The sequence below is a fragment of the Gavialis gangeticus genome, unplaced genomic scaffold (assembly GCF_001723915.1).
Source record: "Gavialis gangeticus isolate Ggan-Ray unplaced genomic scaffold, GavGan_comp1, whole genome shotgun sequence".
Lineage (NCBI taxonomy): Eukaryota > Metazoa > Chordata > Crocodylia > Gavialidae > Gavialis > Gavialis gangeticus.
Genome location: NW_017729034.1, coordinates 79,706,287 through 79,733,143, shown reverse-complemented (window position 1 = coordinate 79,733,143; position 26,857 = coordinate 79,706,287). Strand labels below are relative to the sequence as shown.

Below are 26,857 nucleotides of genomic sequence, written 5' to 3'. Positions count from 1 at the left end.
GGGGCACAGACAACACGGCAGAGCGGTGGGAGGCACATGCCCTGTGAGATTTCTGCACCCATAGACGGACCAGAACAGCTCTGGGCAGGAGCCATCTCTGCAGGCCAGTGGGTGGGACCCAGTGTGGGAGGGAGTGCCACACTGCCATGGCTGCCAAGGTGAGGCACCCCCTGCCCGTCTGGAAGCAGCAGAAGCACAACTTTGTATTGCCGTTGCTGCCATGCCTTGGCAGCCATAAAGGTGCAGCACTTCCTCCAGCTCTGGGTCCTGCCTGCTGGAAAATGGAGGAGACTTTTGCCCAGAGCTGGTTTGGCCTAGCTGCAACCCTGCGTCCTGCTGTAGGCACAGATATCTTGTAGGGTGGGGGAATGTGCCCCCCCGCATCATCTTGGTCCCCTTATCCCTCTCTGCCACATCGCCTGTGTTTCCCTATCCTCCTGATGCATTGCCTGTGCCCCCCACCGCCCCAATGTGTTTCCTGTGCCCCTTCTCCCAAGCCTCATAGGTGTACCTGCAGGAAGCTGGAGGAGCTGCTCACTGCTGCTGCTTGGCTGCCGTGTGCATGTATGCATGCATGTACCTGCCTCCAATCGCCCTCCCTGTTCTCCGCAGCCCCAAGCAGCTCCTTGCAGGTTGGAACTCTGCCAGCCTGAAAGGGGAAACCTATGGATTTCTGCGTTTTTCTCCTTTAAAGGAGAAAATCCATGTCTTTCTCTGTTCAATGAGAAAATCTGTGTTTTTCTGCATTTTTCTGCAATGAATGGAAACCCCAGATCCCTGGTAATAGTTCAGGGTCCCAGTCATCATTCCTAAGCATGGCACCTTACATCCAACACCCTCAACATAACTGAATCAATCTTTTACAACATAAAATAATATAGAAATACTAGCCAATTTCCCATCAAGAATAATGGGAGGGATGGGGACAGGTGGGGATGGAGCTCCACCATCTAACACCCCATGATGCTGCTGCCTCCCAGGAAGGGGGGGGGGGCGGGGAAGCTTGCAAGTGGTAGCCACCACCACCACCCACTGGCCTGTGCGGCCACCACTGCACATCTAGTCATGTGCAATCTCCGCCCCTGCTCCGCATCTGGCCCTGTGCACCCTCCTACCCTCTGCTGCTTGGCATGCAGCCAGCACCTCTTGTGAGTGGCACTGCAGCACTCACCCTCCCCCCCCGCCCCACTCCGTGGCTGTTTCGCTTGCTCTGCTGGAGCCATGCCCTGCTAATCATTCTTGACGGGCATTTCTTCTCCAGCCTCCAGTGTGCCAGCTCCCTCCCCCCCACTCACCTCCTCTTCTGCCACCTCACCTGAAGCAGCAGTGCTTCCCCTGCACCTATGACTAGCAGGATTGAGCCTCACGTGCCAGAGTCAGGCCCTGTGCTGCCTCCGCCTAGCCCTGTATGCCTGCATCAGGCCTGCACCACTCCTTCTGTGACCTCTGTACTATGACTGGACCTGGATTGGGCCTGTGCTGTTCTCACCTGGTCCTACATGCCCTGGCTGGGTCCTGTGTCATGTCAGCCTGGCCTTACACACCTAGATCATCCCCATGCTCCCCGGTGCACCTGATCTAGCATGTAGGGATCTGCTGTCTGGGTCATGGGGATCCCTACAGGAACTTCCCTGTTGCCAATTTTTAGGCTGAGGGAGAACCCTGTGGCCCAGATTACATGGCTCCCCAGGTTGGATTTGGCTCATGGGCTAGGGATTGAGTACCCCTGTTGGGTGTTAGTACCACATTGTAATGAAGGCTAAGTGCATATTTTAGCCATTTAGTCTAGAGCAATGAGGCCACATATGCCACGCAGGGTAAAACGGATTCAGCTGACCAAGGGCACAAATTAACATAACTGTTAAGAATTAATTATGTTATGAAAATTTCTGCAGTGAAAGTAGAAATTCTATACATCAAAGATGATTAGAGCAAGGGGCTTGGATCTTATAATGCAGGTATATATTTAACTTGTCACTGACCTTAGGATTTGAAATATACTGAGGATCAAGAATTAACCAATATTATAAATCACCCAGAATAAAACACAAAGCCATTTTTGTTGTATTGGTTTAGTCCCAGGGGCTTCTGTCTTGAGTAGTGGGCTGGATTAGATGATCTCTGAGGTCCCTTCTAGCCCTACGTTTCTGTGATCCTATTTCAAGCTTCAGACATTTTGGGACTTCTGCATTTTGCTTGAATTTGCATTAAATAAACCATTATATTAGAAATAAAAACATATTCATTAGCCAAGTATCAGTGTGAGCAAAAGCTAACCACAGCATCTCATTAGCCTTCCAAAACTAATAAAACTTATTTACGGGACAAGCTCAAGGAATCCACCTGTTGAAGTAACTCCTAAGATAAATGCTCTAAAATAGCTCATCACAAAAATATATATCCTGAAACCATAAACACAAATCTCTTGGTGAAGTCAACAGTCTCAAACATGAAGAGGAAAAAAAATTACCCACTGAAATATTTAGTAAAATGATGTGACCAGATTTTAATCTAAAATATGAATATCTTTCAGTGGCCCTTACTTAAAGGAATGTTCTAACTAACAGCAAAATAATTACTGTAGAATCCAGTCCTGCATAAGTATGGTATTTTTGCACCAGTTGCAAATACTTTGTAACTATATACTCTTTCATTAGGACCACATGAAATACAAAAGATCTTTTAATTGCTTGTTTTCCAAGACATGAGCTACAGTGTATGGGGATTATACAATGTGGTTGTGCACTGTTGCACAACAAGATCGAAACTGGAGAGAGGTATGGCACAATATTTATTTTGCTGTTTGTAATTCCAAAATATTTTGCAATGATGGCTAGTGAAAATATAGAAGTAGTCAATTATTTTTAAAACAGCTTTTAAAACTATTTTGAATTTACAGCTAGCCACAGAAACAAAGGACAATCACACTTGTCTTAGCTTCACTAACTGTTGGGCACAGACTTATATTGGTGATAGTTATATAAGCAGAGAGTACAATAATGTTCCAAAACACGACTGATAAAGAATCAGTTTGTATCTTGTGCGTTGTTTCAATCACATTATTAGTTTTTGCACAAACGCATTGCAAGAACTTATATTTAGATGTATAAATTTACTGAAGCACAGTAATAGTCCATCTACTCAAATATTTTGTCTTCAAAAGTGACTTAAATCAGATGCTCCAAGGGAATGCAGCCACAGAGGGGGGGAAAAAAAGCTTGCGTGTGTATAATTATCTGATCATGAGTAGAACAGTTTTTCCTGACTTCCATGGCAGGTACATTGCATTTTCAATCTTGGTGATTAATAGCACATATGTTTTCTCTTCCAGCTATTGCAAATGCATTCGTTATTTTAAAGCAGGAGTCAGTCTCACTGAAGAAGTTGTCACAGCATCTCACCAGAAGTTACATATATAAATCTACTGCTCTGTGTTGTTGGTAGCTACAAACATGGGTTTCAAATATCTAGATGTTCTTCTTACATCAGCAGCTCAACCCCCCACTCAAAAACCTGGGAAAAACAAAGTATCTTCTTTGGGTGCCCAATACAGGCAATACTTCCCCTCTTACAAGCAGTGAGTCTGTGTATAAAATAAAACAACTCCCCCCGCCCCGGCTTATTATTAATAGGAGAAGGGACATAGTATTCATTTGGGTAAATACAGCCACAATTAATGAATCTATGCTTACACAAATAATAAGCAAAGCCCCCACAGTGATTACAATTTCCCTCCATGCAGAATGAAGATCTGATATACAGATGGCCCTTTGATAGCTCCCTTTCCTGCCATTTCCCTTTCCATCTCAGACCTTCTTAGCTTTTAGCAAAGTTTCAGAATGCATTTTGGCAGGTCCATCCTTAGACTAAGGAGATGCTTCCACAAAGAGACATCTTGCCATTGCTATTAGTCGGATGCTGCCTTTCCACTAAACCAGACATAATTATTACAGCCCTGCTAATTCAGGGTAGAGCCACAGCCGCAGCTCCAGTGGTCCACAACCTGTCCCATTTATAGTGATTGAAAGTCTATTATTAAATTGCAGAGGAGTCGCAATAACATTTTAGGACACTGGAGAGGAATATGCCATGAAGCAAGGCAGACTTTCTTTCCCCCATGTTCTAGTTCCAGTACTCAGTGGTACACAATTAAGGTTATAGTTATGGTGAATATTCAGGTACAGCTCTGTCAGTTTTTAGTTGAACAATATGAATAACAATATTTCATTTCATTTGTAGGAAAAAAAACCTAAATGAATGTTAACCAAACCAAAATGGCCTTACTCTCATTGTGGGTGTCATCCGTGTCAACAACCTCTGCACATTCCTTCTCTTTCTTCAATTCATTGGTTGCAGTGCTACAAGTTTCCCGTGGTTAAGAGGGTATGGATGCACAGTGTATAAACTGTGCATTCATACCCTCATTAACACAGAAAACTTGTTCAAATAGTTCTGATGAATTTATTGGAAGGCCTGGATTACAAAACAGCCACTGCATTATTGACCTATCTACTTCAGGAAGAGCTCCATCTTGCTGCAGAAAACAATGCAGAAAAACAAATAAAGAAAAGGGAATGCTGAAATAACTCTGACCTTTCTTTTTTGGCATCAAATTATGTCCTTTGATCTTCTCTGCCTTAAACAAGCTAACATCTGCCAAGAAAGAGCAACTGTTACCGACTCACTGAGGTCCTATTTGTTCCGCTTGAGAGATGACAATGCATTTTTGTCTTTCTAGAAAAGTATAGAAGCAACTTGGAAAACTTTAAGTGAACTGCCAACAGTGCTAAGGGTATCCCATGCTTGTGACTGTCATCAGCTTGTGACCATCGAACCTTACTGATGGTAGTGGCTGATGTTGCTTGGACAATACTTGATGATTGGGAGTTTTTGTGTGTATCTTCCATATTGTGATGGCCAAGAACTGAAGTTTTGCCATACCTGTAATATATGTAGTGATGCGATAGTTACAGTCTTCTAAGTTTGTAACCACAGCTTCCTTGGACAATTGCAACTTACCGATGCTGATCATAAGCTTCATATATTTCCTGTTTTTAAGTGGTTTGATACCTTCATTCATGGATTTTTTTTCTCTGGAAAAGGGTAAAGTAGTCTTTACATATATGAAATAGAAATATAAAACTTGAAAGGGAATTCTGGCCATTCCCCAACAATGATTTAACCAAGAAATCCCCCAAACCACTACTTCAAACTCATATACAACTATAAGATTCAAATATCTGAAACACCAGAAACACCCTAGAACAGTGGGGTCCCAGCTTTTTGGCAGGCGTGCAACAAATTAAGCCCTGTGTCCTCCCTGAGTGCCACTCTGATTCCCTTCTCTAGCCTGGTCTGCTGTGCTGCTTTCTGCTCCCTGCCCTGTGATCTCTGCCCTATCTGCTGCTCTTCTTTTTGCTCCCTGCCCTACTTGCTGCTGTGTTGCCTGCTTCTCCCTTATCTGCTGCATGCCACACACACAGACTGCCTGTGCCACTTGTAGAATGTGTGCTGCAGATTGGCTGTCCCTACCTTATAACATGCCATAATTAAAAGTAGGGGGGACAAAGGCACTATCAGTGGTCTGCCACTGCAATAACAGGGAAATAATTGGTTGATTTATATTCAGAGGATCCTAGGAAGTAGGTCATGCTCTGTGCTACAAAGGCCAAAACGCCCACGGTCCTTGGCAGTCTGACCTAGGAGAGAAATTCCTTCCTGATCCCAAAAAAATATGACACCACGAAGAAAGTGGTAGATTCTGCAGTGTTATCAGGCTCGTCTGTAGTTTGTTGAAGTAGTGGTCAACTGTTTTCTTTCAAGGCATTGCTTTGATTCATTAGCATTATAACCCTAGATATTTAAATCTGTACTTTTGAAACAAGTACCTATTGTTTTATGTGTGTACACTACTTAGCACAATGGGGTCTAATTCATGATTGGGGCCTCTAGGTGCTACTGCAGTACAAATAATAATTATAACTGAAAGATTTTTGGCATCATCGTTTTGGTCCAGGCTCCAGTGGACATGACTATAGATTTATTAAGTCAATTTTAAGACTGGAAAGTTTCCCTGAAGTAAGAGGAAGCCCTCATACCTGAGGCATAGAGTGTTGGAAAGCAGTAAAATATTTTTGCAAGTTAGCAGCGTGAAATATTACTTCCACAGTTGCTAATTTTGACTTTTGCAATGGTAGAGGATGTGTCTGTGAGGTCAGGGGTTCAGGCCTTGATCTAGTAAAGTACTTAAACACATACTTAACTTTAAGCTCATGATTAGCCTTATACTATGCACAATAGTAAGGGGGATGATGCACAGCTTGGTCTGGTTTTCTTTGCAGGTTATGATTGCACATTATTAGTCAATACCATCACTAATAACATAATTTCTTAGGCATGCTTGTTGCAGTATCCACTAGCAAAGCCCATAACCCTTTACTGTTTGGAGCTGTCTAATAGCTTCTTGGATAGCATTTAAAGTAACACCACCCTAAATTTTCTGGTACATTTACTGTGAATTTGAGGAATCGTTGTATTCTCTGGGAACTTGTTGATGCCCCAAACTGTTGATGTCTTATGGGGGTTTCCCTTGTGTATAGAACTTGAGGACTATTTTAATAATTGGTTGTTAGTATTTTTTAAACAATTCCCTGGGATGGGTTATACAGATCTGAAGCTGGCCACCAAATCGTTAATGCGTGGTGGTACATTCAGTCATGCCTGCTCTGTGACACTTTGTTATTTTGACCAGGGATACTGGTTTTCTTCTTACCTAGGCTTTACTTAGGTTCTGGTTTACTGGTTAACCCAGGCTTTGCTTAGGGTCTGAACAGTACTCCTGCAGCCAGCAGCCTCCTGGCTGGGAATGAATGTTTTTAATAAGCTATTGTTGGATGTTGCTTTCTTGGCAATATGGATCTGGTTCACGTGCTAAAATGAATGACCAAGAGCCAGCAGCATGAGCATCAGATGGCCACCCAAGAGTGACAGCTGCTCCATATGTAAGGCACACAGCAAAAGGAGCAGCAACAAAAACTCATTCATCAAGCAGAAGCCTTGCTGCAGCTATTGGAGCCTGTTAGTATTTCTCTTCCAGGGCCCATGATACAGCAGCTCTACCAGTGAGGTTCTTGAAGATGGGCTTGCAGGATGACCCGGATGGTTTTTCTGTGTTGTTTGAGTGGGTGGTGGCCACTGCTTCAGCAGGTTCAGTGCGGTGTGTGGCATCCTGTAAGTCCCCTACCTTATGAGAGCAGGACAGGTTATATATGAGGACTTGATGTGGTCACTATACAAGGCTATGTTTGTGTGGAAGTGGTTGTACTGGACTGCACTGGACCCCTGAAGAAGGAATACCAGCAACGATTCTAAGACAAGAGGTACCCTTTGAGATTCTACCCATCTGTGATGGCCCAAAAACTAGAGGTGGAGGTGGTTATAGGCAGAAACTTAAACCAAGATTTAGGTCATTGAGCTCATATGTCCAAGTGTTTCTGGCCAAGGACTAGGCACTGAGACATTGGGCACAGGCCCAAGTCAAAGCAGTAAGGTTTATGGAGAATTAGGTGGTTGGAAGGTGACCATAGGGACAGAGCAAGAAAATGCAGTTCAGATGAAAGCATTTGCCTGGGCTGAAGGATGACTTAGCTGAGAGAACAAAGGGCTTGATAGTCCAACCTTGGGCCCTAAAATTCTAATCAGAAGACTCCTTACAATTTCTGGGGACTTTGGGCAGTTGTGACAGGGCAACCAGGATGTGTGAGGCCCAAAAAAGAATGTGAATCTGTAGGTTTCTGGCAGTCCCCCAAGAGGGTGAGCCAAGTTGGGGGCGCAAAGTAGCCTCACAATGAAGGACCAGCCTTGTGTTTTGGGCCAAGGTTGGATCTTTCCTGCCAAATACTGTATTTGGAGCTTACTTTTGATAAGGGGGTCTGGGTCACTTGTATGACAAATACCCACCCATGGACAACCATGGTCATGGTCAGCTGGCCAGCTACAGATGTCAGTCTTTCTCCCCCTGCTCCCCCTCATTCTTCTCAGTTTCTGTTCCCCTGAAAGATTGCCATTCGAATCTCCAAATCTCTGACTCATTTTCCAAATCTTTTCTGAATCGATTCAGAGTTTTTTTTGGGCCTCCTGATTTGATTTGGATTCGGTGATTTGGCCTCTGAATCTGGCCGAATCTTCTCTGAATTGAATCAGCGACCAAAGCTTCACACACCCCTACTAGCCTCAGGATGTAACTGTTCCAGACTCCAAGCAACACTAACACTGTGGCTCATAGTGTAAGGTGTGACAAGGCCTTTACAAAGATGCTGGAAAGATTTGGGGGCACCTGGGAGTCCAGTGGGGGAGGACATATAAGCCCCTGGACCTGGTAGGGGTAGATAAGGATCCAGGAAAAAGCATCCAACAAGAAGCTCTCTAAAACTCATCTAATGGTACCACTTCCCTGCAAGAAATCCTAACAGTGTTCCAACCTTGTTAGAGACAAAGAGGGAGAAATGGGCCTTGGCCTTGCTGTTGGTAGTACATAGGGAAGTAAGAAGCCATTATTAATCCATTCATAGCATAAGTTTGGGCCCCAGGCATAAGGACTTTACCAGTGGGAGAAAGATGGAGGAGATCTGATCACCGATCTCAGTTCCAAGACTCAGTTGGTAGGAAGTTCAGCATTTAGCTTGTGCCATTCTTTCTGCGGACCATCTTGGCCATGAGAAAACCCTGGCCACTCTTTTTGGCTGCTTCAAGTGTGAGGTTTATAAAAAGGTCTAGGGCTTTTGTGCCTCCCTGCTCTGTCAACACATTTTTCCTAAAAAGGTGGGCAAAGCCCCTTAAGTTTCTCTTCCTCTGGTGGACAACCTTTTGAAAGGCTAGCTAATGACCTGGTTGGGCCCCTAGAGAAAAGTACAGTGAGATATCAAGAACTACTAATGGTATTTCATTATTCCACAAGATACCCAGAGATAATATCACTGGGTACTCTACTGATGGATAGGCTATCAGCAGGGAACTGGTAAGGTTCTTTGTCAGGGCCAGAGTGCCTTGGGAAGCCTAAACTACTCTGTGACCAACTTCATGTCACGATTTAATGAAAGAGATACAGGTTTCCCTCATTTTATGTTGTACATGCGTTCCTGGAAAACGGTGCATAACTTGAATTTGCGTAAAGGGAACCCACTTTACAATGTAATTAATAGTGATACATTCAAAGACCTCAATTGTACTGACCTCCCAGACCTATTTCTACCACTTTTACAAGAGAATTTTGGTATTCACCAACAGCAGACAGTACACACAAGCACAGGGCACTATGAAAATAGGGAGGAACGTGTGTCACAGACAATGAGTGAGGAGCACAGATCTGCACAGGAAACCATATTTTGGTGTGTGCCACTTCCACAATGCACTGCACAAAGCAGCTGACTGTGGGCTTCCGCCACACTGATCACATAAGAGTGAATTTACCTTGCATATAACGAATTTTTAGTATAAAAAGGGTCATTGCATAAGAGTGAATTTGCACATACAGAACCCACATAAAGCAAGGGAAACCTGTACATAGTAGTGTGAAAATGATGACCTCTCAGACTTCATTGGCAAACAGATGGTTTGGTGGAGTGTGTCAACCAGACCTTGAAAAAGATGATGAAAAATGTATTGCTTTGGACCCCAGCCACTATGACCAATTCCTCACTCCCCTCTTATTTGTGGTGTAGGAGGTATCCAGTCATATACTGCATATTCCCTCTTTTAACTCCTGCATTGGATACAGCTGTGGGTTATCTTGAACCTATTGTGAGAACAGAGCCATAAGACAAAGACGTGTAATGTAACTTCAAGCTCCCTGAAAGTCTGGAGTCAGGAAGGAATTTTCCCTCTACATGAGATTGGCAAGGACTGTGGTATATTTTATTTCCTCTGTAGTATGTGGCATGATCCCTAAGATGAGTTGAGCACCTATTGGCCAATTGCTTCTCAGTCATTGCAGTGGCAGGATTTTGGCTGTGTCCTTGTCTCTTTCTTTTACAGAGTATGTTGTATGGTGTTCTTGTTTTTTCTGGTTGTGTGTCTTGTGTGTGTTGGAGGGTAGTGTTGAACTGGTGACTTGGGGGGTTCCACAGGTAAGTTTGATTGCCTATGAATGCAAGGGACTAGGATTGATGGCCCAGGAGCTCCTTCCAATTCTCTGTTCCTGGGACTGGAGGAATTTCCTTAATGCTCAACAGGATCAGGGATGGTCTACCAACAAGGGTTCTGGCACATGCATAATTAAATCTGGAGACTGGGAAGTCTTGCTACTTCCTGGTATGGAGTCCAACCAGTAGGTGATATGTCAGAAGCTAACAAAATACTGTAACAACATGGGTGAGGCCAATTAATTTGAAATAACCAAATAAAAGGAAAATGCTGCATGTCTACTGTATAATCCTCCTGCCATTCAGGAAGGCTCTGGAGAGTTTGTACATGGCACCTTATCTGAAGGACTAGAATTAGGACTTAAATGCTCCAAGGATCCAAAAAAAAAAAAAAAAAGAGTTGGAAATTCCTGGGACTTGCAAAATATTGTAGGTTTGTGCTGAGATTCATCATAGTAGCAACCTCCCTGATGGATATGATTAAAGACTGAAGCCCTAGGGTCTGTTACTTTGAAATGTGTGAAAAGGCCTTCTAGAAAGACTGTTTGTGCAAAGAACTGTCTTGTGTAGCTCAGATGTCTTTGAAATTTATCCTGCAGCAAGATGCTTCAGAAATAGCAGGCAGGCAGTATTGTCATGGAAAATACATAGATAGAAACACCTGCATCTAGATATTAGCCAGAACATTTTCCCCTAGGGGATGGCATATCCTGTCATTATAAAAGAAGGCTTGGTTGTGAAATTGGCTGTGAATGCCAGGACCTAACCAGAGACTACTAGATGCCAGGGCCTTCATAAAGGTAAGTAAACACACAACGAGACTATTGTGTTTTCCTTGTTACCCAACGCTATTTTGTTCTATTTTAGACCTAGGATATCGGGTTTTCTGTTATACTCTGGCCTTGCTCATGGTCTGAATGGGACTACTGCATTCCTTTTTTTGGTTTGTCCACTACTGGAGCCCAGAAAGTGATTTGTCATGAGCACTGAAGCGGTGGAGTTATAAGCACCACATTTGAGAAACGCTGGATGCAAGGATTAGGGTTTCCACATGAAGCACAGGCCACTGTGGAAGACTTATTGCTATAGGGAGCAAAGTAGTTCAGCACCAAGGCAAGTAATGTGCTTCATACTTTGAAGGACTCTTGGGCAACATCCTGTTCTTTAGGCACTTACATGCTGGTGCCCAAAAGGAAGCATATAAGGCAACAGCCAGATGTACCTCAAAGACTGATCCTGCAGCCCTCTTTTCTCTACTACAGATACTCTAACTTACCAAGACAGCACTTCTTAGAGGTGAAAGAGGCTAAAGCAACCCACCATAACATCCCAGTCATCTCATCCTACTTTGGGGCATAAATAGTTGTTTTGATAAGGCTGGCAAGAGATTTGAACCAGTTCTTGTGATTCCAGCTCCCTTCGGGAGGAACTACTTGGCTGGCTTAATACATACATTAGCTTGTATTACTACAGACCTTATGGTCTTGGACAAATTTTCAACTGGTTATACCATCTAGTTCATCTCCATGCTTATTTCTGATAACTTCCCCCATCCCTTTTTATGAGGTCCTATTTAAACAAAGGTCTTTTTCTTCACTCTTTGGATGTGATGGAAGAGGTTCCACATCAGCACTGGGGAAGAGGTCTCTTTTCCTACTCCCAAATAGAAAAGGCTGGTGATGATGCATCTCAGACCCCAGGAAACTCAGCTCATTCCTATGTGAACTGCTAAGAGCATTTCAAAGAGGAGTTCATCAGAATTTTTAGCATGGCCTAAACCAGGGGTATCAAATTCATCCAGCCCTGTGGACCAGATGAGGGGTGCAGGGCCAGTCGGTGGGCTGGATAAGTTCTACAAACTGTTCCTGCGTGCCCTGGTCCAAACTTTTAGCCATGCAGGCTCAAATATTACATATCAGCCTACCTTTCTTTGAAATGTTTTGGAACATTTGAGATAAAAGGAACCATTTTGAGAAGCAAAGTCAGGAAGAAAGGCATTGTTTATCTTAGGGAGAGCCCTGTCATTCAGCTCACAGTGCTGCCTGTGGGTCTCAGAACAGCCCACCTATTGCATGCAGCATGTGCTGATCCAGTCCCTGCATGCTGCATGTGGTGGTGCACAGAGCCAGTCTGAGGCACGCACTGGCTCCAAGGCTCAGGATGGGTTTGTGAGCCCATCTGCACCAGCCCTGGAGCCAGTACATAGGGCTGGTCTGGCATGGGCACCACATGAAGCACATGTCCTGGATTGGCACCCCATGCAGCACACCCAAGACTGGCCCTGTGGACCACACACAGCATGCATCAGACCAGTTCCATCTGGACCTTCAGGCAGCACCGTGGCCCAGATGGTAAGTCTCCATGGGCCAGATGTGGTGTGTGTATCTTTGACACCCCTAGGCTAAACAGGGCGTTTCTCTCTAACCTCATGCCCAGAAATGGCTTCATTTGGCTCAAATTTTCTGAAACATTTCAGAGTGAGTAGATGCTAATGTTTAAAATTCGAGCTTGTGTGGCTAAAAGTTTAGTAATGCTACAAGTAACTGAAAAATAGCTTTTAAAATAGAAAGCAAAAGACAACTTTAATGAGAGCTAATATTAGCTGTCTTGCTCACAGTTTTCTTTTGATCAGTTTTTGAATGAAATAGGCATTTCAGGAACAGAATATATGATCAATTCCACCTCCCCTTAACATTTTGATCATATTAAAAGCAGCATGTTCTGCTAATCAGTGAAAAAAATATGTAGTACATCCTCATTTAGTATAAAGAGCAAGCAGGAAGAATCACCAAAAACTGTAATGTTTAAAAATTATAAAAATTAACCAACTTAACTTTTTCATACACATTTGTTTAATTTAAAAAATATTTTAAGCAGCTGCTTCCAACATATATATTTTTCATTTGGGAATTTAGATAAACTTTTTGCATGAGAAATTAGCCATTCCCCCATTATTATATAAGCTAACTTAACATTTAAATGTAAAACTGGGCATCCTAGGTCTCAGCCTCTTAGTCCTCATCATGTTTACAGCAGGTTACCAGGAAACAGCAGAACAGATGTTTCCCAGGTCAACATGTGGACATTCAAACATTATAAGCCATAAGTAATATATTGAAGAGCTAATCTTTTGCCAATGGTGTAAGGAGCTCCTAAGGGACTGGTCTGGTGGTCTGAAGGTTTTATGTTCTTTTGCAGTGAAGATTTATAAAGTAGTTGGATAGATGGTGCTGTTCCCTAAGTGTCTATCTCTAGGAGTTTCCTCACTGGGCAAATAAAGCAGCATTATTTTTCTGCAGTACTATGGATGATTCTTGGAAAAACACAGTGTTCTTTCTTCTATTATGTGCAATCGATTCTTTTTTTTAAATGCAGCAGCTAAAAACATTTCTGTTTTTATAGTGTGGGGTCAAACCAATGAAGTGTATGGTCTCATGCTCAGCAAATTTTGGGGCAAACTTACAGTATACTCTTAATTCTGAGCTTGCTATTTTTGTTGTGATTCCTAATAAAATTGAAAGCCAGGGAAAAGGAGGAGAGAAGTTGATTGGGACACTTCAGAATCTTTTGGGTTCTTTGCAGTTCTAATAATTTGTATGTAACAGCTACTTTACCTTAATCACTCCCTCTCTTAAATTGCTGTAGTTTCTTTTCCAGCATCAAGAATCTGTTTCAGGGTCATGCTAGATCTTTTTGTTTGTTTTTGTTTGGTTTTTAAGTGTGACTTTCTTATCTAGCACTCCCTAATTCTCAAGTGGGGCTTTTAGTTTAGTCAGAAACTTCTAGAGGTGAGAATGCAGAGAAGATTGGACACCCTCAAATTTCCTTTTCATTCTTATGGTAAGGATCTGTGTCATTTCTTTCATAATTCTGTCCACCAATTTGCCCTTTTCTGTTTCAGTAGCCCATGTAACATCCTGCTGGTGTCATTTCATTTTTTATCAGTGCAAAAAGGCTACTTCTCCCTTCGTGGTTTTTCCCCTCACCTATGTCTCAAGGTTGGTGTTTTAATAGAAGTATACCCATGTTTTTGTCACTGTAACATCCTAAATTTGGTTTAGTATTATGTTTTAGCTGATCAGTTTATTGTCAGTGGAAAAATAGAACCAAAACTCAGCTTGAATGCAGCTGCTAATTTGATGTTTATTATATTAAGATAATTAGAGGATCAGTTTTCATCAACCAAGTTAGAAGAACTGTGATAACCACAAACCAGCAGATTTTATTAGTGACCTGAAATGGCTTGGACTGCTATCAGTATGGGGAAAAAAATACCAATACAATTCTCAAGTTAAGAGAGATCCATGAACTTCAAATAATATTTATTTTAACCATAAAGTTGTGTTTAGTTAGTCCATTCTGTATTTTATTCTATCCAGCATAGTTCAGAGTGAATCCTTCATTATGGAAACACTGACCTGCACTGCATAGCTCTGAAGTGTCTTGAATAGCAAAATTCTAGGTTGAAATATTAAAGCAGTACAGAGGAGTTAGTTACGCATTTTCATTTAGAATTAATAAAAGATACACATCTAAATGCAGACTGCTTTCAGAATCTTAGTATTAGGCTTTGGGCTCACCATGAAAATCAGCACATGTATAGCTAGTTTCTGCTTTGATTTTCTTGTTGAAATGAAGTGTATACATTGCAGTTACAGAGTGTGTCTACATGAGACTTTTACTGTGCAGTACACTAATCAGCTGCACAGTAAATGTCTCACGTTTACACACGCACCCCATTAGGCTGCAGTAAAGTCACTCTGAAGTAGGATCGTACTTGTAAATACAAGTCCCTTGTAAATACAAGTACTATCCTGCTGCAGAGTAAATTACTTTACTGCAGCCTAATAGAAGCACATGTGTAAATGTGTAAAAAACTCCACAGCAGCACATATGTAAACACTGCCCCAGCTGGCTGGTGCATGAAGGTGCTTCAGTGCAGGGGCTGCCTGCTGCCTAGCCCTACAGTGAAGCATCCTCATTCCAGAGCCAGCCCCTCTGTAGCATATTGAGCCAGGTTAGAGTGGCAAGCTGACTCCCTAGGCCCCGAGCCAGCTGGGGCTGCTCTGACTCAGCTGAACGTGCTGTGATTCCAGGCGCATTTGAAGACACACACCTTGGAACAATAATCTCTGGAGCAATAAGCTCCAGAGTTTATTCATATGCATTAATATGCAAGTGTACACATGCCCACAGAGGCTTGACTCTCCTTTTGCAGTACCCCTGTGTTTCTCTCTTTCCTCTACCTGTTCTTGTATTAGCTTCTTTATCCACTTTTGCATGATAACTACTTTTATTTGCATATTCCTACTCTTTGCAAATTAGATAAAACTGATCTAAATGCTTAATTTAGAAATGAACGTCTAATGTCACTATGTCACTAATGAAGCTTTTCAAAAAAAATTCTCTTCACATTTTATGAGAGAGAGAGAGAGATGGCCTTGTTCTGTATGTGAGTTCTAGGTAAATATATAGCAAGATAGCCTTTTTCAAATGTGAGAAATCAGACACCAAGATATTTGGTAGCCAGGCTACAATTGAACGTGCATTAGTAGTGTAAGCACTGGGTCTGAAATCAGCAGAGTTGATATTACTTGATATTTAAAGCACTTTTGATCCATATGAGTTAAGTAAAGGCATTGTAGCAAGCAGATGTGGGCTAAATTAACCATTTAGTTAATTATATGTATCCTTAATGCGCAGACTGTAAGTGGCAATTTGTATTTTAAAAACTGCCCACACAAATGTTATCAAATCACATAATTATTTTCAGGATGTTTGTAAAATGGGATACTGTGCCCTTTTTTATTAAAAACTGTGGGATCCACTGAAGCAAAAGTGCCAAGTACGAGTATTAGGTATATTTCGCAGATGGGAAATCTAAGAATCAATAAATCGGAGTGACCAGGCTGGATTTGTACATAGCAGAATAAACTCTGGCCTCTAAGCACAAAGACCTTGTTTCAAATACTGGGTCTTTCATTTTTGTGTGTGCAAGATTGTGCACAAAACCTTTTAAACGTGTTACACCTATCTGTAAAATATGACCTACAACTTTACAAATTGCTTTGAGATTTAGAGAAAAAAGTAAATGTATAAAATATTACAAGTTATTAGAAACTTTTCACCAGTCTTATGTGCTGCAAAGTAAACGACTTTTTTCAAAAAATAACCTCCTGAAACAAACTGCAACAAAGAAAATCTGGGGGCAACTTCTTTCCAGGTTTGGCGGTGTCCTGCAACAGAAGTTGCTTAGTTCAACCCCCTAGATCCTCACTGAAGAGAGCCACTCCCACCTCCCTTACATTCAGGTGCGGTAACAAGCTCACTTCCAGAGTAGTTGTCAGGGCTTGCTAAGCCCCTTTTCAGCAGGACAGGTACCTTCTAGGTAGGCTGGGTGTTGCAGGAAACACTGACAGCTGGTTACAGCTTAAATTTCTTTGCAGATACTCTGCATCAGTTTCATAGCTGTTACTGGGTACAGGTAAATTTTACTTCCATGTTTTCATCCTTCTTTTGTACCCTGCCCTGCGTGCCATCATTGCAGCTCCATACACTAGCCTACACAGAGCTGGTACGGAGACTTTGAACCAAAGTGCTATAAAGGGGAAAAGACGGGGTTCTGTACTATTGTTTCCATTTGTCGTACCACACAAAACCTTTCAATGCCGTTTAGCAAATAGTTGTAAATGATGGAATTTAGCTTTAGTCTTCTAATCCCCTCCCCCCCGCCCATGGCAAATTCAATGAAAATGCCATTTGTTTTTGCTTTTAAACATTCAAATTTCATGGCATTGTGTTCAAAAGTCAAGTCACTTTTGTTTTTGCAACTATAGGGCAATGTAACATTTATTATATGCTGATGTCATATCTTTCAAATAAAACAATATAAAATCATACAGTGTTTTAAATCAAACCTTAAATGTACAAGTGTAGCATATTTTAGAAATGTGTACTACCCTCCTAATAGTAAAATTAAACATAATTCTCAAATTATGCAGTATAAGAGCAGATCATGTTAGATAATGTTGTGGTTTAAATATATTCAAGATATGCTAAATGACTCTGCATGCAGTAACTAACCTTAAACTTGTAAACTGCCATGCATTATGGTCTGTGTAGCACAGCTACTGGCTCTTGTATTCAGGAAGCTGCTGAGAGCTTTGCTTGCTTCATGAGCCCTCGCAAAAACTGACATGCACACTGCACATGCACATGCACGCGTGCACACACACACACTCTTTCTTACACACATTTGCACATTTTGACATATTTTCAGAATATTTCTTAGAAGACTTTCTGTACTGCTGGGTATGATTGTCTGATCTTTTTTTAAAAACTAGGTATGTGTTTAGTTCAGCCTTATTTAAATATTGTTATCTATTTGATCAAAGTCTACAGTCTGAAATTTGAGTTGGGAGTAGAAAGTGGGGGGAATCTATCAAGTGCATATACATTGAAGTGTATGCTGCTGTGTGTATGCAGAGTTTGAGTATGTTTCTGTGAAATCTTACAAGTACAGGTTATTTTTTTCTTGTTTAGCAAAAGCTTTGATATGTTATATTAATAGTTATTTTCTTTAGGTTAAACCATTTATTGTAAAGTTGATTTGAAACTAATTCATGTTAAAACTTGCAAAGATATTTCTATACTTCTTTAAACCCTATTTGATTAACATGATTTTCAAATGGTTGTCTGATGCATGTAGTTATTTTGGTATGATTTATATTAATATTCAAGCCATGTTAACCAGAGCCCTGTATTTGTGTGTTAGGTATTTAAACCAATCCATTGTACCAACTGAACCACAGACCATAATAGCATTGCTAGAGAACTTGCAACAATTTTCAGAGGTTTTCATTAGATTGGTGCAGGACCAACAGTTTCTGTTAAGTTAAAATACAGTGAAAAAAGATTACCAGAAGACACATGCATGCCACACTTTTTCAGTATAATTCTGTTTTTCTTGCTTAGTATTAAAGTAGCTTTAAGTGGGACATTTTTATTTTATTGAAAAATTGGACCTTTTGTATTTTTTTGGATTTTCTAAACTGGTGTCTCAGTTGACGTGTCCTAAATGTTTATCACTAGGAAATCAGGAAGAAAATACTCCTATTAAATTTGTTAATATTCAATTCATGTTTCACATAATTAACCCTATTTTTGATGAGCTATCTGGGATTCAATATGGCAAGGTCTAATTGATGCTTTATTTCATATTTAAGCTTATGTTGCTCTGATTTTACATGATGAACAAGAAGCAGGCAGAGATGTACAGGAGAATCTGAAAGGATTTTCTTTTCTTTTTCCTCTTGCATTCAGCTGCCAGTTAAATAACAAGAATAATCATAATTGCAGAAAGTGTATTTATGTGTCTTTTCTCCTACATAGATATAGTAGATCCATTAATTTCTTCTAAATGGAGTTTTACTGACTGTGACTAGCTGCATACACACACACATGTACACACACATTGTACTCAGCCATATCTCAGTTACAGCACAGTCCTAGCCAGGGTCATTACAATGTACACATTACATATTTCTAGCAAACATGAAAATGAATCATACGGGAGAAGAGATAAACAGAGATAGATTGGAGCCTGGTGGGAAAATAAAAAGCAGTAATCTGACTGACCACTGGACTAGTCTTCCTAATTTGATATAAGTACTGTTTTGCCTTAAGCACCGTAGAGCATCAGGGCCCTGTGAAGTGAAAAATTAAACAACTAATAAGAGTGAAGTAAAGTGTAGTAGAACAATTATTTGGTATCACTCCAAAACTAATTGCTTCTGAAATGATGTTTAAACCAATGTCAGCACAAGGCAAGAGTTCCTGGCCTATGGCCAGCACCTTTGTAATGCATATTAGCTCAGATGAGAAGTACTTAAAAGTTGCAGAGAAAGGAGAGAGAGAGAGAAGTGGGGGGAGAGAGTTTTCTCAGTGCTAATGCTGTATTTGAATGTATGCTCCTCCTTGCTGAGATTACATGAATACCTGTGCAGTGCTGCCTTAACATGATATTTGCGGAGCCTCAGACTAGGATCTGTTCTTTTTTCAGGTGGGCTACCAGCTGCTGATTTGTCTGCTGACAATAAAAACCGATATGCCTCTTGCTCGCTGCCATTAACAATGACCATGACCCTTCACACCAAAACCTCTGGAGTTACTCTGCTGCACCAGATTCAAGGCACTGAACTGGAGACTTTGAGCAGACCTCAGCTGAAGATTCCCTTAGATCGTTCGCTCAGTGAGATGTATGTGGAGAGCAACAAGACAGGCATTTTTAACTACCCAGAAGGCACCACTTATGATTTTGCCACTGCTGCTCCAGTGTACAGCTCTACTAGCCTCAGTTATGCCCCTACTTCTGATTCATATGGATCCAGCAGTTTGGGAGGGTTTCATTCACTGAACAATGTCCCTCCGAGCCCAGTGGTGTTCTTACAAACTGCGCCCCAGCTCTCTCCGTTCATTCATCACCATAGCCAACAAGTACCGTACTACCTTGAAAATGATCAAAGCGGCTTTGGAATGAGGGAAGCTGCCCCTCCAACTTTTTACAGGTAAATCTTGCTCTTGCCTTATTTTAATGTGCTACAGAGTGCAAATTAGAATTGAGACACACATATGTTGAATTGTCTCTTTTTATAAAAGACTGTGTAATTTGATCAATGGAGAGATAAGCAAATTATTAGACTATAAGCGATAACATGACATAAAACAAAATGGCTGGTGTTTGGCAATAGCGTAATTGGTGGTGTAAATGTTAAAAACCGTATGCGTGGGAAAAAATGAAGAGATGTATGCCTGGGGAAAGCAAGCCTAAACTCAGAATCTGTAAATGAACAAAAACCTAACAAAGAAACCGTGAATGAAAGAAAGAGTCTGAAATATACTAGAAAGAAATTTATCACTTTTGGTCAGGCTTGAATCCCATGTAAGTTTAGTTGTTTGCATTTAGCACTATTTGGAAAGTGACAGCGTATTTTTGCAGTTCTCTCCGTAGCTTCTTGTTTTGGTCCCCCCTCCCCCCCAACAGTAGAATACATTTAGAGCAGTTGGGCTAAAAATATCCCATTTCGGAGAAAGGGGGACTATATTTCATTCCCATTAATATTTTTGCACTTGCTAAGACATATAAGTTTTTTTTTTGGATGAGGTGGTGGAACGTGGCTCACACTGCAGCTGCAGAGAATTCATAAATGTAGTATCTCATATAGAATGACATTAAGAGATGCCAGGTCTCCTGTGTCCCTTTTAATGTGGAAACAACAACAACAACAAAATATCCTGTGAAACATAATGGAAATGTTTTGCCTTACTGTAAAAATTCCAGGAATGCAACTCACTCTTCTCAATTTTAACATTTGTATGGGTAACATAGTTTTGCGGCAGAATATTGTGTTAGATTATGGTGAGTTGATGTTAAAAGCTGTTTTTTTCCTTTTTTGATATATGTCTGTGTCAGTTTATCTGGGAAGTGAAGGTCAGATTGCTAGCAACAAAGTGCAGACTGAAGGAAAACTGCTGCTCCAGTTTAGAAGCTCAGAGTTTACCACTGTTCATCATGTTGAATAGTACTTTATGTCAGTGGGACTGTTCATAGCATAAAGTCATATTTAGTCCAAGTAAGGAGGGCAGGATCTGGCCCCAAAACAGGCGAAAAATAACAGTTAGTGAAAAGGATGTGTTTATCGGCTGGAACAAAAAACAGCACAAAGATTGGCAGAATGAGAAGTACCAATAATGACAGGACAATCATACAGAGTAAGCTGGATTCATTCAAATAAAATATATTTTAATATACCCAACAGCAAAGTTGTATTTATAGAAGTAAGGAATGCAAGCCATACTTGCGTAATGTGGGGATGTATCTGTAACTCTGGAATAGGATTGAATGGTCATTTTGGACCAGCAGTTCAACATGAGCTTCCATTATTATACCGTTGGGCCAAAAAGGGGCTAATGGGATCTGTGGACACCTAAAGAGCAATACTGCTACTGGAATGCTGTGTCCAGTTCCAGTGTCTATAATTTGATAAAGCTTTTCGCAGTTTGGCGAGGGTGCAGAAAACAGGCACAAAACTGATGGGGGAGCTGAAGAAGATGCCTCACAGTGAGAAATGGGAGCTAATTAGAGCAATTAGGTTATTGAGAAGAAGCTTGAGGAGCTGTTTACAAAGAATCAGTCCCTCCAGAGGGAGACAATATTGGGTAACAAAGAGTTCCCTAATAAGGAGCAGACAGGTGTGATAAGAACCCGTGGTGGAAGCAGAAACTAGATGTAAAATAGGAAATAATGCACTCTTGTCATGTTAAGCCTGATTAACCATTGGGGTAACCATGGACAACCATTGGATTATTCATAAACTGCCGAAGAATTGGTGAATTTTCTGTCTCTGGATGCTTCAGAGCAGCACTGGATGCCTTTCTGGAGGATCTGCTTTAGTCAAACACAAGTTACTGTGCTCAGTTGATTAATTAGGTGATGTTTAATCACCTGTGATATACAGGTTGTCAGACCAAATGGTCTAATGACAAGTCTAATGGTTCTTTCCAGCCTTAAATTCTATAAATGTACCTTTTCACGTAGTCGGAGCAGAGTGTAATGATGAAGTTTCTACTATACTAAAAGTTTGATTGACTGAAGTTTGATTGTCTATACTGATGGCCTTACACTGACAGCCGTCCGGATGACTTGAATTAAATTGGAAAAAGCACTGCTGTTTCTGTTTCTGTAGGGTTGGTCTTAACAAGGCATAGCTCTGAAAATGTTATAGCTCTTTATATCTTCCTTGTTTTAGCATAAGTCTCAATCACAAATAGCCCATTAAAATAATTGTAATAGGTATGCAATTTAAGGAGGCATATAAAAATAAAATCGGGGTTGAAGAACCAGCACTTCCAAAAAGAAAGAAGGGGACAAATTTCACCCATTTTTGCCTTGATTTACTTATTGGACTAGCAGTCCTATTGGCTTTAGTGGGAATAGTTGTGTAAAGTGAGCAGCAGAACAGTATGACCTGGCATGCATAAACTTAACTTGGGAATTAGAAGAAAATGTGAAACTACCAGAGTATTGAGGATTTACAATAGCTTTCCAATACGCGTAGTAAAGGCAAAAAACCTAATTACTTTTAAGATGGAGCTTAATCAATTAATAAAAAGTGTCATGCGGTGTAGTTGCCTGTTCTAGAAAAAGACTGTACCCAACGATCCAGGAAGTCCCTTCCAGTTTGGCGTTCTTATACAGCTGTTTTAATATTGCACTATTTGTATAGCATGTATGGCATCATAATATTTGTACTGGAGCATCACAATAACATTTGAGATACAAACACTATGTTTTCTGATCCCAAAGAACTGGAACAATAACTAGTTATGTGCAAAAACTGAATATGTATGGTCTTTTGCACTGTCCCATTTTACTGAAAAACCTAAATTGAAAGTATGTGGTATTTTGCATGTGGGTATGTGTGCACTTGTGTGTATGAAGAGACCCAAGTATGAACTCCGAAGCTCTTGAACTTGATTTTTAAATGAATTTTCATTGCAGTTCTCAGCATGTTATCATTGTAGTATTTCCTTTGAATCTCAGTGCATGATAATTATGAGCTTATGTACCTTGTAGCACAAAAGTGTGAAAAAGAGAACAACAATTCCAAGTACAATTGGATTCCCTCTCCTTCTGGTATTCAGAAATCTGCACAAAGAATATAAGTAAATGGAAATACGGAGAGAGCCCAGCTAACCCCAAACTGTGTTTTCTTTAGCCTGGCTCTATCAATTCCTAAGTCCTCATTGCTTTGTGTGTACAATTAAAATATCTTTTCTTTATCTTACAAAGTTAGTATATTCAAATCATAGGGAAGGAGCAGTACTGATATTCTTCTAATTTGCTTGGCATTTTTAGTATGTTTTACTATCTCTGACTATTTTTCAGTGCTTTATCTTCATTGTCACTACTCAACACTTAATGAAATTATTGTAATTACATTTTGTGTAAATGGGGAATTTGCTATGAACTAATTCAGTGACTTCATTTGATTTCAGGTATTATATTTGATTTTTCTGTTGAATTTCCCTGTACTTTTCAACAGGTTTCTCTCATTCAAGAAACACCAAAGGAGCCATCTAGTGGCTAATTTATCATGTCTAAATCTCTATAAACAACAACAGATTAACCCTTTCTGTTCTAAAGTAAAACTGAAAAGTTATTTCATATAGTTTGCGCTTCTGAAGGATTAAAAAGTAAAAACTTGTCTATGCTCATGTAGTCTGCATTTGAAGCTATATCCAAATTTAGCTGAAATTCACACAAAAATACATAGGACCAAGCATCAAGCTGATATCGGAGTCTATATCACAGTGCACAATCAAAATTAAATGTATAATATTATATGAAATATTATGTAAAAATTACCTTCCACTCTCTCAGTGGTGATAGGTAAATGTAAATCCTGAATGTTTCTATTGTTTCAAACATTGAGCATAAGTTAATATAAATAAAGTACATTTAAAATTTTCCAGCTACTTAATAAATTCACAGCCTATTAAATCTGAATTATTATAAGAATCTCTCTTAGCTGTTTTCTCTCACTGTCATCACAGATTAATTCTTAATGCTCTTCTAAAACAGAACTTGAAAAGAAATAACAAATACTGTTGGATTTTTCTTCCTCCCTCCCCCCCATTTTTGCTGAGGATAATCAAAATGCCCAGGAATAAGGAGGGAGCCCACTTAGTCCAAATTGCATTTTTTTTAGCTTGATTTCTTCAGCAACTTATGATTGTGGCTTTTGATATATGGAGCAAACAGTTGTAAGCAAAAATTCAAGGCTGATTCTTTCCTTTTGAGATGGTATGAAGTGTGCTGTAGAATCCAGAAACACTTTTCTGTAGAAAGCGGAAAGTATCTTTTGTTACCAGGGCTGGATTTAGTTAGTGGTGATATAGGAACCCTGGCATACATCTTTGAATACTGTATTTTTTTCTGTTCTGATCTCCCTCTCAGTTTTACAGAACTGGCTATTTTTGTTATACAGAGTAAAATGGTCTAATACAGTGGTTCTCAACCTTTTTTGTACAAGGACCCAATTGTAAATATCATTGGCTAGTCCTGACCCACTGCTCATTCCTGACCCACTGTCCCCTCCCCTCCACTGCGTGGGGTAGGGGTGGGTGTGTGTGTGGGTGGGGGCAAACAGCCCCTTGCAGGTTGGAGCTCTACCAGCCTGCAAGGGAAGAGCCACGATTTCCTACGTTTTTCTTCTTTAAAGAAGAATCCATTTTTCAAGTTTGTTCACAACCCTTTCATATATTCATGTGACCCACTTTTGGGTTGTGATCCACAGGTTGAGAAATGCTGGTTTAGTAGCTCCCTGCCTCTTTGGAGGGCTGTAAAGCTAAATCCATTACAGATTGTGAGGTGCTTAGATTAGTTCTGAAGGTGATGGGGCCATCTAATATGCACTAGGTCAAGTATATAGCTGTGTGGATCCCACTGAGGGTATGTATGCACCCTTAGGGCATGGGACCAGATTCTTTTGAATAGCAATACCATCTCCCTCACTGCAAGGCAATAGAGGGCAGAGCTGTTGTGACCCCCTCTCCCTTCCACTGTAGTGCACATAGCAGCAAGCTGGAACTCAGCAAGCATCTGACATGATATTCTCTGTAAACTCAATTTCTAAACTCATGAAGACATTCTTCACCTCTTTATCTTATTATTCTCCTTGGGGGTTATTAAAAAAAATGTTATGGGATTCCTCTCTGTATGTCAACTCCCCATACAACAGGAAGATGTGCTGGAGTTCATAGTGGACTTCAAACCCTTAAGGGTTTTTGTCTTACCTAACCAGTGATAGACACCTCCCCCCACCCCCATCTAAGGCTCTTTATTAGGAGGAAAGGCTACAACTCTGGTAAGTCTTTGATATGTAAAATCTTTTTAGATGAAGCACATTTGGGTAAGACTCACCTAGCTTGATTAAATGACATATGCCTTCTCTATCCAGAGAAAAAAGCCACCCACAAAATATCCAAACGTTCCTCAACTGTGAGTGTTCCACATGAACACCACACTTAATCCACTGAGAGGAAGGCAGGGAAAAGCAAATCCTGTTGAAATCTGCACCAGTCATTGATGCTGATCACTAAGGCATCAGGGCCATTGACACAGCAGACTCCAGTGACCATATTTGCCTGGCCTAATAGATGTAGCATCAGCTTATTGCACCAGTGCCCTTTGCATCTACAACATGAACATCAGAGCTAATGCTGGCACCTTAGCAGGTATTGTCAAAGCTAAGAGGAAGGGTCTGTCAGAAATTCAACAAGTACAATGGCAAGGTGCTACACCTAGGAAATCAAAAAGAGCAAATATACAAATACAGAATGGGGGATAACTGGCTGGGCAGTGGCACTGCCAAGAAGCATTGGTGGTTATAGTGGAACACACGCTCAAGCAGGGGTCAGCAGTGTGATGTAATTACAGTAAAAAAGCAAATGCAATTTTGGATTGCATTATTCGTGCAGAAGTATTATATGCAACATATGGGAGGTGATCATATCACTCTTAAATATTGTTTCATGTCTGAGCTTTGCATTTTAAGAAAGAGGGAGAGAAACTGGAGAGGATTCAGAAAAGCAAGAAAGATAGTAATGGGTGGCAATAAAAGCTGTATGAGCAAAGGTTGAGAGAACTAGGTATGTTTAGTTTGGAGAAAAGTAGATGAAGGGGGACATGAGAGCAGTTTTCCAATATTTGAAAGGCTGTTATACAGAAAAGAGAGCAACTGTTGTCCTTTGCCACAGGCAGCAGAACATGAGTCAATGTCTTAAAACTAAAGCAAAGCAGATTTAGATTCTCAGGAATAAAACTCAAATCTTCCTAACAGTTGGAACTGCAGGATATTGGAACAAGTGGCCTAGGAAAGTTATGGAAACTCTTTTGTGTTGGGTTTTCAGGAGAAGACTGGATAAATATTTGTCAGAGATTGTTCAGGAATAATGAATGCTGTATCTGTGCAGAGGGCTGGACCACAGGTTTTCTTCTTGTAAAAATGCAGTTTGCAGAAAAAGATAAGGCAATGAAGAAAGAGCTAGAAGGTGTCAGCTGAGTCAGAGAGCAGCCATTTGTAAGCTGCAATTGGTAGTGATTCAGTGGACAGTTTTACTGAAACCTACTTTTTCTCTGGTTTCCCTAGGACTAATCAAGTTCTTCCTGCCTGCTCTTTGCTGCTGTGTTGCGCAAGCTGTGACTATGTTGGTTCTGAGCCTCTGGAAACGTCTCCAAGCTAAAAAGGATGTGTACACCCATTGGAAGGGAGGGGCCATCACCAGGGAGGACTATACCTCTGTTGCTTGGGACTGTAGGGGGTCGGTCAGGAAGGCCAAGGCAGAGATGGAACTGGGACTAGCTACCCAGATCAAGGACAACAAGAAGTCCTTTTTTAAATACATAGGGGGTAAAAAGAAGGTACTGGGTAATGTGGGACCTCTGCAGGATACCCTAGGAAATTTGGTCATCGCACCAGACAGCAAAGCTAACCTATTTAATAATTTCTTTGCCTCCATTTTTCTGAGTAGGAACCTGGTCATCCCCCCCACTGGGATTCCCGTAGGTCCCATGGGAGGCACACCCAGGCCTAGGGTCAGCAAGGACCTAGTCAGGGAACTTCTGGAGGGACTGGACATATTTAAATCAGCAGGTC

General features: G+C 40.9%; 1 protein-coding gene across 4 annotated transcripts in view; it reads left to right on the top strand.

The window, feature by feature from the left end:
* The window catches only part of ESR1 (estrogen receptor 1), a 339,043-nt gene that overhangs the window by 59,731 nt on the left and 252,455 nt on the right, over positions 1 to 26,857 (top strand). Inside the window, exons 1-2 of one of the 4 annotated variants that reach the window (XM_019527362.1) lie at positions 13,899 to 13,979; positions 19,201 to 19,705. In XM_019527362.1, the coding sequence (XP_019382907.1) occupies positions 13,934 to 13,979; positions 19,201 to 19,705 (551 nt within the window). In that variant the 5' untranslated portion in view covers positions 13,899 to 13,933. Of the gene's footprint in view, positions 1 to 13,898; positions 13,980 to 17,354; positions 17,483 to 19,200; positions 19,706 to 26,857 lie in introns of those variants that run through there. The other 3 variants (XM_019527360.1, XM_019527364.1, XM_019527361.1) reach the window with 3 other exon arrangements.